This window comes from Hemiscyllium ocellatum, chromosome X (genome assembly GCF_020745735.1).
Source record: "Hemiscyllium ocellatum isolate sHemOce1 chromosome X, sHemOce1.pat.X.cur, whole genome shotgun sequence".
Lineage (NCBI taxonomy): Eukaryota > Metazoa > Chordata > Chondrichthyes > Orectolobiformes > Hemiscylliidae > Hemiscyllium > Hemiscyllium ocellatum.
Window position 1 is genome coordinate 23,142,991 of NC_083453.1, and position 12,738 is coordinate 23,155,728.

Below are 12,738 nucleotides of genomic sequence, written 5' to 3' on the forward strand. Positions count from 1 at the left end.
ATCGTCCCTACCCCTGGACTCAATCCCACCCGCTCCAGAGATGTGCAATGATGTCTCCTAACAGGTTGATTAGGAAAATAGGTTAAATAAACAAAATGTCTGAGCAAATATATCCAAAGGTTTTCCAATAGATACATTATATTTAAAATTTATAAATCTTTAAGTGCTGTAAGCAGAAAGTGATACCTTTCTCAGTGTCATCAATCCATGCTATTGTAATGCCTCCAATCTCAGAGTCACTAAAACGCAGCAAAAAGGTCCCATTTACTCGTTGATTAAGCAGTCTGTTGGCATACTGCTTACTTACAAAACCAAGAATTAACCTGCAAATAAAAGGCAAGTATAGTGAATGCACTCTTCAGGAAATCCCTCCCCAGAGATCAGAACAGCAGTAAGAAGCCAACGCAGACAATCCTTCAGTCTGTTGTACCTATACTAGTTTGCAACATTATATTTGGATAGGACAATGTGGAATTTTTCTAACTGTTAATACTTCAATATTTTGAATATCAGCAGCTGAAAACATGCACATTTAGCATTCTTAACATCCAAAATAGTCTGAACCTTTATGAGACAGCTACAATGTCACCATCTCTCTGCAAATTACAAGATGTCCAACTCATTGTGAAAATGCAATTATATACTTCAACAAGAAAATGACTGACTGATTATACTGCAATCTGGCCCAACATAACATTCATATTTGATCAGTAGAGAAACAGAGATTCAAATGCATTTCTTCACCTCTTTCGAGGGATTTGGTTTTGAAAACCAGTACAGAATTATGCTCCAATCTACTTATTATATCTAAACATGACATTTGTACGTTTGGAAGTTCTTGGTTAATGTTGCCTTCACTTACTGTCACAGAATTAGAATAATGTTTTATTTTGAAGGATTATTTCTTTTGATTATGTCATCATTGCCCATTACCATCACTTCATGTACATTGTATGTCAATGTACGTCTAAGTCATTTAATGCTAGGACCTACTCAGCACCATGTTGTAAAGGAACTTTCAACACAGAGCTAGTGAGACAGACAGAGCTGAGTTTCAGGAGTGATATGAGAGAGAGAGTTATGTAAATGAATACAACATTTTTGTGATATTTGGCAACGTTTTTATTTTTTCCAAGTTATTTCAGCCAGTAATGCAGTTTTGCCCACATACGATCGAGTATTTCAACATCTATACTTAATTCCCAAGGAAGTGTCAACTGAAACCCAGCACTAGTTTAACATCAATTCCAGGGGAACCCATGGGCCACTTTAAACTTATTTCACTTAAAAACAGGATTCTCAGGAACACAACCACAGCTTTAAGTGAGGACTACCTATATTTCAACAAAGGTGTTTGAGGCAAACACCAAAATTAACATCTGCCGGTCCACACAGACGTGCTGCTCAATCAACTAATACCAATTAAAAATTCCTACCCATTATTCCAGTAATCCTTCAGATGTTTCTTCGTGAGCTCCATCACACCATCAAACCATTGCCAAAACGTAAAGGTTCTTCCAGGGAGGTTTTCCTGCAGGAATCAAAAACAGAGTCATAGTCATTGAAAAATCACTAGACACATGAGGGTTATAACCACAGGCCTGGATATTTTCATATAATTAATCAAGATCCATTCCAGGTTACTTGTCATATACTTCTAAGTTTCACAATGCTGCTGCTTGGAAGCAGATCACCTACTTGCCCTGAAGGGTATGACGTGCCTCTAGGGCATGGAGTATCAAAAGGATGAGTTTAATTGCAGGGAGGAAATTCAGCAGATGGGGGCAAAGTGAGAGATTCTCCTGGTACAGAAGAAAGCCAAAAACCTCAGCCTGGCTCCTTACTGCTGGGCTAGAAACAGAGTGGCCTGTGGTTGGGGCCTGCAGTCAAAATCATGCCTAAGTTGTTACTGAGATGTGACCCTGCCACTTAAATACAAGCACTCCTCTGGCTCAGGTAGCCTTCAAGGCTGAAGATAGATAATTAAAAGCAGTGGGATTGCAGAGCAAACCCACATCCTGTCATTTTATCTCATCTTCCTCCCATCTTTGGGGTGGTTAAAATTTCCCCATAAACTAATTCGGGATTTGTGGCAGAGTAAAATATAATAATTTAGTGGAACAAATCATATCATACTACATCAAAACAGGATTGCTGCATGAAAACTCAGACTTTTAGACAAATTGTTGTTACCTTGTTAAACTGAGACCAAGAGACCATACGGTTGGTAAAGTCCTCCATGCTGTAGCTCTGCTCATCAAAGATTTTCTGTGCCAGGAAGACAAAATGCTCTTTGCACAAGCCCTGTGTTGACTGTACTTCTGCCATAAACTTCATATTGAGGGTTTCGCACATTTGAGACCATGACACTCGATCTGGTACGTGGAATGGCAATCTCTCCTGCAAAACAAAAACAACACTGGATTCTAGATCAAAAGGCAGACTACTGTCAACGATGGAATTCTGAAAGGAGGAAAAAACAAACAGAAAATGCTGGAAATACCCAGAAGGTTATGGCAGCACATGTGAAATAGAAACCAAATTAACTTTTCAAGCTGTGACTTTACATCAAAACCAGGTTAAACTGGAAATATAATAGGTTTTGATCAAAGGGTCGCTAGACAAGAACAAAAGGTTTGCAATAGGGTGAAAGACAGGAGTTAGCAAAAGCAGCATTAGGAATTGACCAGGCTTGCATGTTAAACCTAACACCACGACTCAGTGACAACACCATGAATTGCACTTCATAGCTACTTTTTAAAAAGAAGTCTTAAAGAGATGTAAGCGGAATACGTCAAAGCCAAACTTCAATTACTCATCGTGCTCTGCTCCTCTAAATTGAAGGTAAAATATTTCAAGTTAAACATACTTACAATCTCAGAGAATGCATTGTCCCACAAGATTGTAGCAGTAGCATTGTTGTCTTGACTGCCATGAACAATTACGACAATCGGCAGTGATATAGCCTGCAATGTAACAGGAAAGAGTTTACTGAACTTTATTTGGTCACAGGAAAAGTCACAGCTCACTCCCATACCTTGATATGAACTCTAGATGCTCAATCCAATCATGATAGAATTTTAACTCCCAAGCCTCATTTAGACTTCTCCGGACTTCCTTTTGCCCAAAGTCCAGCTGGTTTGAAACAAGGGCCAGTAAAAATAAGACAGGGCAACAATGCCAACAGGATCCAAAGCAAGATAGTAAGAGAGCCAGGTAGGACTGGGTTACTAACCTTACTGTGGCAAGTGGAGATTCTGTGCTACCTTCCCCTAAGTTTACATTGCTAAAATCTGCTCCCTTATTCCGATAGCAGAATCGTATATAAACAGTTGGGAAAAATCACAGCTGAAAGGGTTTTCTGCCAAAATTTAATAAGGGTCTGCTAAGTTTTGAGGTACCCTCGACAGCTTAATAGGAATACAAATAGTTTCCTTTCATGATTAAGAAATGCTTTTTCGCTGCAATGGATCAAAGCTCTAAATAAGGAATGTTAAAATCCCACTGCAAACTCTGTATAGACCTGTTTTGTACTTGTATTTACTTGTGGATAATATACTTTATTCGCAAGTTTTTTTGAAATATACAATTGCACATTTTAAGCAAAAGTGATTCTTCTGCTATTCAGGAAGTCTGCCTGGAGTACCCTGGCAACCTTCTTCCAAGGAAAGTGGGATGCAGTGTTTCCTAGTAAAATATTCACAGCAAATTCCTCTCCTCTCTCTACTCCCCATTGCAAAACAGCTCCTTTACTCACTGATGCCTATCTGACTCCATTTACCCTGCAGTTGGGCTGGTATCCACCAATGAATCTCTCTGCTGGGTGCAGTCCCAACCATGGCCAATCATTCTGCTGGGACTCAGGAACTGCTCAACTTCCGATAGAAGCTCGCTTCCAAACAAGAGCCTTGATGGAGCTGGGGCTCCCTGAAACAGCCAAGGAGGGACTGACCCTAGGTTTGCAATTTCTAGTTGGGGCTGACACTTCTCTGACAAAATCCAACCTTTGGTGGTGTCTCTGTACTGACCAAGCTGTGTTAGGTAACGGAGTTGCAGGAAATCATATTTTAAATGTCAGATCATGGTGTCAGTATGTTGGTGCAAATTTGGAACCAATCTGCAAACGAATTCTATACTTGGCTTGGGTTCAATGTCACTAGGAGTGATGAGTGATTTTGTAGGTCATCCAATTGTTTGCATCATTGTTCTTTCAACATGTTACAACTTTCATCATCTTGCACATTGCCTTGTGTAGTTTAGAAGTCTAAGTTGGACAGCCAAGTCACAGGACTGTATTGTTTGATGAACTGCCTTGAATCCTGCATCAAATGGTCACTACTTGGGTATAGGCATAATCACAGAAGGAGACCGATGTGGGTGTACTAGTTTTATATTTTGCCTCTCACATATTTAAAGCTTAAAATCAAATACAGTTTTGGGTTTTGGTAGCTCATTTGAAACTATTCTCCAGTTTTCTTCAGTCAAAATAGTTGTTTTACAATTATTATAATGACAGCATTTTGGGACTGGGACCTCAACATTCATCATCAGCGTTTTGAGACCAAATTTAAACATTCAGTAAATATGGCTTGGAAGTGGGAGGGAATCCTATCAAAACAGCCCTACAATATGCTCCTGCCTTCACAGAATTATCCAGGAGTGTAATAATGAAAAGGAATGGTTACTCCACCAACTGTGGCAGGTAACCAATTAAAGCCCCTTGGGCATACTCCTAATACTGACTGAGCGCACAGGTTACCTGCTACACGTGGAAGCTAGCTATCAAAGTTTTGGGCGCAGAAAAGATTGACATGGATGTTGCCAGAACTGAAGGGTTTGAGTTATAGGGAGGGCTTTGTTCCACGGAGTGTTGGAGGCTGAGGAGTGATCTTATAGAAGTTTCTGTAATCGTGAGGTGCATGGATAGTGTAAATAGCCAAGATCTTTTCCCTAGGGTAGGGCAGTCCAAAACTAGAGGGCACAGATTTAAGGAGAGAGGGGAAATACTTAAAAAGGACCGGAGGGACAACATTTTCACCCAGAGGGTGATGCATGTCTAGAATGACCTGCCAGAGGAAATGGAGGATGCTGATATAGTAATAACATTTAAAAGACATCTGGATGGATATGTGAATAGGAAAGGCTTAGAGGAGCATGAGCCAAATGCTGGCAAATGGGACTCGGACAAATTGGCATGTCTGGTCAGCATGGACAAGTTGGACCAAGGGTCTGTTTCTGTGCTGTATGACTCTAAATGGTGATGGTCGTCCAATGACAGGTTGGGTAGATGAATGGAGCCTCCAATTCTGACAACATGATAGGTGTCCCTCTAAAGATTGGCCAGAATAGCAGCAGCTATTACTAAGGGTGCCCTAATCCTTTTGAAACTTCATATTTATTCTTTGTAGCTAGTGACTGGGAATGGAGGCCCGCTCATGCCTCCATTCACACTTCAGCATTAACAGTAGAGCTACCATCTCTAACAGGAAGATAGTCTCCAACTGGCCATAACGAGACAGGGGCCCACCCATTGTGTTTAAGTGGATGGACTTCTGGAGAGAGGCACTTAATTGCTTACTTCTTTCAAAATTCCTGCTACCGGTGTTTGTGGTTCCCAACCTGCATGTTATCCCAAGGATGGGATCAGGACCCAGGAACAAATTCCTGGCCCATTTGAATTTCCTTTGGCATTTGACTTTTTAAACTCCTTCCTCAGTTTCTACTGAGAGATTTACTCAAAATATTTGATTACTGCACAATGCAGATGAATTGCCTTTTAACTGCTAAGGCTGGGGGCAGCACGCACTGATGCAGTGAAATGTTACTCACATGCTAGGTTCCCATTCATGCAAGGGAACAGAATAGTTAACTGTTCAATTTAGCAACACCAACAACCAATTATAGCAGTTAGAGTGGTATTTACATGGCTCAGGGCAAACCTGTTCATGCGTCCTCTAATTTAATTGGTGCAGGATGTGAAGGTACTTAAAATGACAATATATACAGAAGCTAGCTTTAACGCTGTCAGAATTCTCTTGAAAGGTCTCTCTGTACCACTTACAAAATGACAATTACTGACATATGATCCAATACCTGAACGTGATATTTCACTTCACTGCCTGTGATGCTGAGTTCAGAAGAAAACAGAACAGCAAATTTTTCCTCAGTCACTGACTCGGTCCCCCTGCGGTCCGACCGTTTGATTTTCTTTAACGACTTGAAGTTTGGGAGAAGAAAAATATGCTTTTGATTAAAAGTACATATTTTCAAATGGGAAAGTACACCAACAGTTTAAAGACAGAAACAAAATTTGTTTTTTTAAGTAGTATAAACATACCTCAGATTATTCATAAGTGTACAACAGACATTTTTCATTTCCCCCCTAAATACACTGCTCTTCACTTTTCATCTACACCCTGTTCATTACATTTTTGCATCAATGTATAGCCTCTCTTTTTCAAGTGATTTGGTGGATGCAAAAGATCCCATTAAAAAAAAAGCAGGGAATTCTCTTTGTAACCTCTCCCACAGTCAACACCATCAAAACGCTTAATTGATCATCCATCACTGCTTATGCTATGTCTGTATTCCAACCTCACTCATTAATATCATTCACACAATCACCCAACCATAGAATCCCCCTATTCCTAATCAGGTAGCTACACCAGAGCAGTTACTGATCATCGAGTCATACAACAGGGAAACAGAATCTTTGGTTCAACCAGTCCACATCGATTATGTTCGCACACTAAACTAGCCCCACCTGCCTGCATTTGGCCCAGCTCCCTCAAAACCTTTTCTATTCATGTACTTATCCAAATATCTTTTAAGCATTGTATCTGTGCCTGCACCCAACCCTTGTAAAAAGTAATCTATTTTGCATGAAGTTGTTTGAGGTGATTTTCTTGAGCCTTCACATCTCATCCTAAAATAAGCCGTCTTCATTCTCTTGACAAGAGATTCAACTTTAGTAAACCACGGCTCCTACGTTTGACAACTTCCTCTCGGCCTGACTGATACATACTTATCAAAGATCCGCAGTAGTTGTTCCTTGAATAAGCTCCACATTTCAAATGTGCCCGTCCCTTGCAGTTTCCTTCCCTATTCTACACATCCTAAATCTTGCCTAATCGCATAATAACTGCCTTCTCCCAGCAATAACTCTTGCCCTGCAGTATATACCTATCCCTTTCCATCATTAAAGTAAACATAACCGAATTGTGGTCACAATTACCTCCAAATCTAACACCTGGCCAGGTTCATTACCCTGTACCAAATCTAATGTGGCCACGCACAGTGTTGGCTTGTCCCCATACTGTGTCAGGAAACCCTCCTGCACACACTGGACAAAAACTGACCCTTCTAAAGTATTTTAAATATAGTATCCCCAGTCAATATTTAGAAAGTTAACATCACCCATAACAACTACCCTGTTGCTATTGCTCCTGTCCAGAATCATCTTTGCTATCCTTTCCTCTACATCTCTGGAACTATTTGGAGGCCTATAGAAAACTCCCAACAGGGTGACCTCTCCTTTCTTGTTTCTAACCTCAGCCCATACTACCTCAGTAGATGAGTCCTCAAATGTCCTTTCCTGGAACCTGCAACAACCATTCCTGTCCCTGCTCTCCCCATGTCTTCGAAATGGCCACAACATCGAAGTCCCAGGTACTAATCCATGCTGCAAGTGCACCCATCTTATTCCGGATGCTCCTGGCATTGAAGTAGACACACGTCAAACCAACTTCTTGCTTGTCGGTGCTCTCGTGCAATTTTGAAACCCTATTTTGGACCTCTCTACTCTTAGCATACCCCTGTATATCAAACTACAATTTGGGTTCCTGTCCCCCCGCTGAATTAGTTTAAACCCACCCAGAGAGCATAAGCAAATTTCCCCTCCAGAATATTGGTACCCCTCTGGTTCAGGTGAAGACCATCCTGTTTGTAGAGGCCCCACTTTCCCCAGAAAGAGCCCCACTCATCCAGGAATCCAAACCCACCCCCTCCCCCCGCACCATTCCTCTAGCCCAGTGTTCAACTCCTCACTCTCCCCCTATTCCTCACCTCGCCAGCACATTTCAATAAAATTACCTTTCATTCTTCTAATTTACAGTGGGTAAAATCCCAACCTGTTTAACCTTTGCTGATTAGACAATCCCCTCCTTACTGGAGATCACCTTAAATGAACATTCTCTGAATCGCCTCCAATGAAATGATCTTTTTTTCTTAATAAAAAAGGACCAAAACTGCTTTCAGTATTCTAAATATTGTCTCATCAGCATCTTGTACAGTCGCAGACAGACCTCCCTACTCTCATACTTCAAACCCCTGGAAATCAGGGCCAACATTCCATTCGCCTTCCGGATTACCTGCTGCTCTGTGTGCTAGCTTTGTGCTTGATGCACAAGTTCCCCCAAATCCCTTTGTGCTGCAGCTCTCTGCAGTGTTTCTCTATTTAAATATTCTGTTTTTTTCTTTGTTCCAAAATGAACTTCATATTTTATCATACTCCATTTGCCAATTTTTTTGCCTACTTCACCTATCAATCTCTCTAAACTGTTTGTATCCCTCTCGCAACCTGCCTTTCCACTTATTTTTGTGAATTTGACTACAGTGCATTCACTTCCTCGAAGTCATTCATACAGACTGTAAACTGTTGCGGTCCCAATACTGATCCCTGCGGAACCCCACTGGTTACAGGCCACCAACTGAAAACGAACCCCTTAACCCCACTCACTGGTTCCTGCCCATGAGCCAATTCTCCATCCATTCCAAGATACTAATCTCCAACACCGTGGGCGCTTAACTCATGACTTAACCTTTTGTGAGGGACTTTTGTCAAAGGTCTTCTGGAAGTTCAAATACATAAATCTACTGGTGCCCCACTATTCACTCAGGTTAAGACTTCCTTGAAAAACTCTAAAGTAGTCGGACTTCCTTTTCAGGAAAGAATGCTGACTTTGCTTGATTGGATGATTATTTTCCAAATGTTCTGCTATGACTTCCCCAACAATTGATTCCAATACTTTGCCAACAAGAGATGTTAGGCTAATCAGCCTATAGTTACTCACTGATTGCCTCCCTCACGCTTTGAGAAGGGGTGTCAAATTGGTGGTTGTCCAATCCCCTACTTCACCAGAATCCAAGGAGGTTTGGAAAATTACAACCAATACATTCACCATCTCTGTAACCACCTTTTAGGATTTATAAAAATTCAGTTATGGGATGTGGCCATCACTGGCTGGACCAGCGTTTATTTCCCATCCCTAATTGCATCTGAGGGTGCAAACCATCACGGCCAGGGTATTTGTTTTTAGCTCCATTAGTTTGTTGAATACTACTTCTCAAGGTGATGGTACTTATAATTCAGTTTTATAGTTAGCCAGGAGTTTTGATCATGTTAAAAAGTCAGAAACTACTATAATCTATGACTCCAACTCAGACTGGGACCTTCTTGGAGGATTCCAGGCACAGGACAATTGCTCATTGGAAAACTAAACTGCACAGTCAATTGCTGCATAGTCAATTCAGGACACGTCCAGGTTTAGACAAATCAAAGACTGGAAGCTCTGGGCAAATGTTTTAATGTTTTTTTATTTCTAAAAGTCAAGGTCTTTGAGCCCAACCAATTCCTATGGGGATCCATGATTCACTTAGAGTCATAGAGCTGTATAGCACGGAAACTGACCCTTCGGTCCAACTTGTCCATGCTGACCAGATATCAGAAATTAATCTAAACCCTTCCTATTCGTATACCCATTCAGATGCCTTTTAAATGCTGTAATTGTACCAGCCTCCACCACATCCTCTGGCAGCTCATTCCAAACATGCACTGTGTGAAAAAGTTGCCCCTTGAGTCCCTTTTATATCTTTCCCCTCTCACCTTAAATCTATGCCCTCTAGTTCTGGACTCCCCACTCCAGGGAAACGCCTTGTCTATTTACCTTTTCCATGCCTCTCATGATTTTATAAACCTCTATAAAGGTCACCCCTCAGCCTCCTACACTCCAGTATCAATTCTCAGGAACAGAACTATAACATTAGGTGTGGACTACCTGTATATTAATAATTTAAGTATTGCATGTCCAAGGCACAATTTCAAAATTTGCAGACAATACCAAATATTGAAGAGTACTGCAAACTATCAAGAGGATAAATGATGGTCTTCAAGGAGAACAGACACAAGATGATAGAATGGGCACACACATAAAAAATGAAATTTTATGTGCAGAGCTACATCTTGGTAGGTAAAGTGAGGAGAGACATTAAAGCAGATAATTCTAAAGAGACACTGGAACAGTTAGAGATTTGTGTGCACATACAATACGGCAGAGAAAGATTAAAAGGATTACAGGATCCTGGGCTTTATTGCTTTTGTATTCTATGCTTGTCAAAGAAACTATGTTAAACTTTTATAGAATACTAGTTCAGCCACAACTGAAATATGTCCAATTATGGACAGCATGCTTTAGGATGTTATGTGGTGACCATAGGGAGAGTACAAAAATGATTTGAGAGAACGGTTCTAAGACGGGGCACTGCAGTTACATGGATAGATTGGAGACATTGGGAATTTTATCCTTTGAAGAGAAAGAACAGAACTGGTTTGATAGAAGTGTTCAAAAATTGAGACGTTCACACGGAACACATACCAAGAAACTATTCCCATCGCCAGAAAAGCTGAGAACTAGATGGCACATGTGAAAAGATGACATTTGTAGGGTGAAACACAGCAACAGGGGAGTGGGATTAGCTGAGTTACTCTTGAAGAGAACAGTCACAGACATGATAGGTTAATGTTCTCCTTCTATGCTGTATGGTACGATACTGTATTTTATGAATTCAGGTTCTTGAACTGACACAAGAACATTATTAGCCCAGACCCTTGACTTACTAATCCGGTAACATCACCACCATAGTGCAGGTGAAATACTCTTCTGTGGCTAAAATTGAGAGCGCCAAGGTGAATGTCAAGAGTATCCATATAAAAATATGCAGACAAAACCCTCTGGGATGGTAGTACTTGCTTTTAGCTTTAATACACACCATACTCCTGAAGCTGGCACTGGTGGTTTTTGTGGCATTGCTGAACTCCAATAAGCTGGTATTGTTCATGATCTCTCCTGTGTTTTCACTGGTGGTGGAATAAAAATAAATACAGTAGTTTCACATTTTTCAAAATCAAATAGTAACATGCATAAATTAATTTCAACTTTTCAAAATGAAAATCTGCGACCACACCAAGAGTGTGCTCTACCTCAACACACAAAAGGACTATGGAATAAATCGAAAAACTGAACACTTTCTTTCCTTGTTGAGAATCCACTTGGATCACTCGAGGCCTATGGATTAAGTGCTGTGTGGCCATCTTACTTCAAATACTTTGTCAGTGTTCTCAATGGGCCCTCACACTTGAATAATATTAACCCCAGGGCAAGGCAATGGAGGGCTCGCTGGCACCTGTGGAAATGGGCCCACGGGAACGGCTATCTTCAGAAGGGAAAGACAAAGACAAACAAAAACAAACCGTTTGAATTTCATCCCCCAATTTTTTTTTTTAACATTTATTAATTGCAAAATCTTAAATCTGATGTACTTAACCTTAAACCTGATTTAAATGTTAGAAACTTGAGAAATTTTGGTCAAGTTCTAAGATTTTACATCAAGCCCTGTATTAAAATGTAACAGGTTGGCACTTTTACTATTATTGCAAAAAAAAATTAAAACTTTGGTTATATTGTGATGGCAGGTGTGAGATTTATTATGATCATTTATTTTGAAGTTTAAAGACCATAAGGGCCAGGAGCAGGAGTAGACAATTCAGCTCAAGCCCGCTCCACCTTGCAACGCAATCGTGGTTGATCTCATCTCGGCCATCATCTATACGGTCTGCCCTGCTCCAGAAAATGGCGGGCAAGGAAAAACAGAAATAATACATTTTTTTTTAAAATGAGAGAGAGAGAGAGAGAGAGAGAGAGAGAAAAAAAAGAGAGAGAAAGAGAAAAAGAGAGAGAGAGAAAGAAAAAGAGAGGAGAAAAAAAAGAGGAAAAGAGGGAAAAAACGTTTTAAAAAGGAAGAGAAGAACCATAGCTTTAAAGCTCTCGTTTTCAGTTTGCATAGGAGTGGGAATTGAAAGAAACAAATCAAGTCACACCTATAGATTTGATAGAGAATGGAATCCTCTCTCGTGTGCGAATGCTGTAAATTGGCAGTATTGGTCAAAGGGAGGTTGCATTTTAGATTAGATTACTGACAGTGTGGAAACAGGCCTTTCGGCCCAACGAGTCCACACCGACCCTCTGAAGAGCAACCCACCCAGACCCATTCCCCTCTGACTAATGCACCTCATACTACGGGCAATTTAGCATGGCCAATTCACCTAACGTGCACATTTGTGGATTGTGGGAGGAAACCCACGCAGACACAGAGAGAATGTGCAAACTCCACACAGACAGTTGCCTGAGGCGGGGATTGAACCCAGGTCTCTGGCGCTGTGAGGCAGCAGTGCTAACCACTGTGCCACCCAGTAAATCGTGCATTAAATCTTTCAAATGGTGTAAAATGTAAATATTTTGGTTAATCTATTGTAACTTTGCTTCATGGCAGATAATAAACTTGTTTTAATGTTAAAACCAAAATTTGCAGCATTACATTACAGTAAAACACTGACTCGGTAAATTTGTTAAAAATTTGATCATCAAGCCAGATTTCAGTTTGGCATCTGACACGTCATCAGCT

The 12,738-nt window shown here is 40.6% G+C and overlaps 1 protein-coding gene across 3 annotated transcripts in view; it reads right to left on the bottom strand.

Annotated features, from left to right (window-relative positions):
• Nucleotides 1-12,738, bottom strand: part of LOC132805836 (signal transducer and activator of transcription 5B-like) — a 153,781-nt gene that overhangs the window by 16,339 nt on the left and 124,704 nt on the right. For all 3 annotated transcript variants that reach the window (XM_060821139.1, XM_060821140.1, XM_060821138.1), the window contains 6 exons: nt 11,047-11,134; nt 6,094-6,216; nt 2,874-2,966; nt 2,194-2,400; nt 1,437-1,531; nt 187-323 (listed from right to left, as the gene is read on the bottom strand). In XM_060821139.1, coding sequence (XP_060677122.1) covers nt 187-323; nt 1,437-1,531; nt 2,194-2,400; nt 2,874-2,966; nt 6,094-6,216; nt 11,047-11,134 — 743 coding nt within the window. The remainder of the gene's footprint in view (nt 1-186; nt 324-1,436; nt 1,532-2,193; nt 2,401-2,873; nt 2,967-6,093; nt 6,217-11,046; nt 11,135-12,738) is intronic.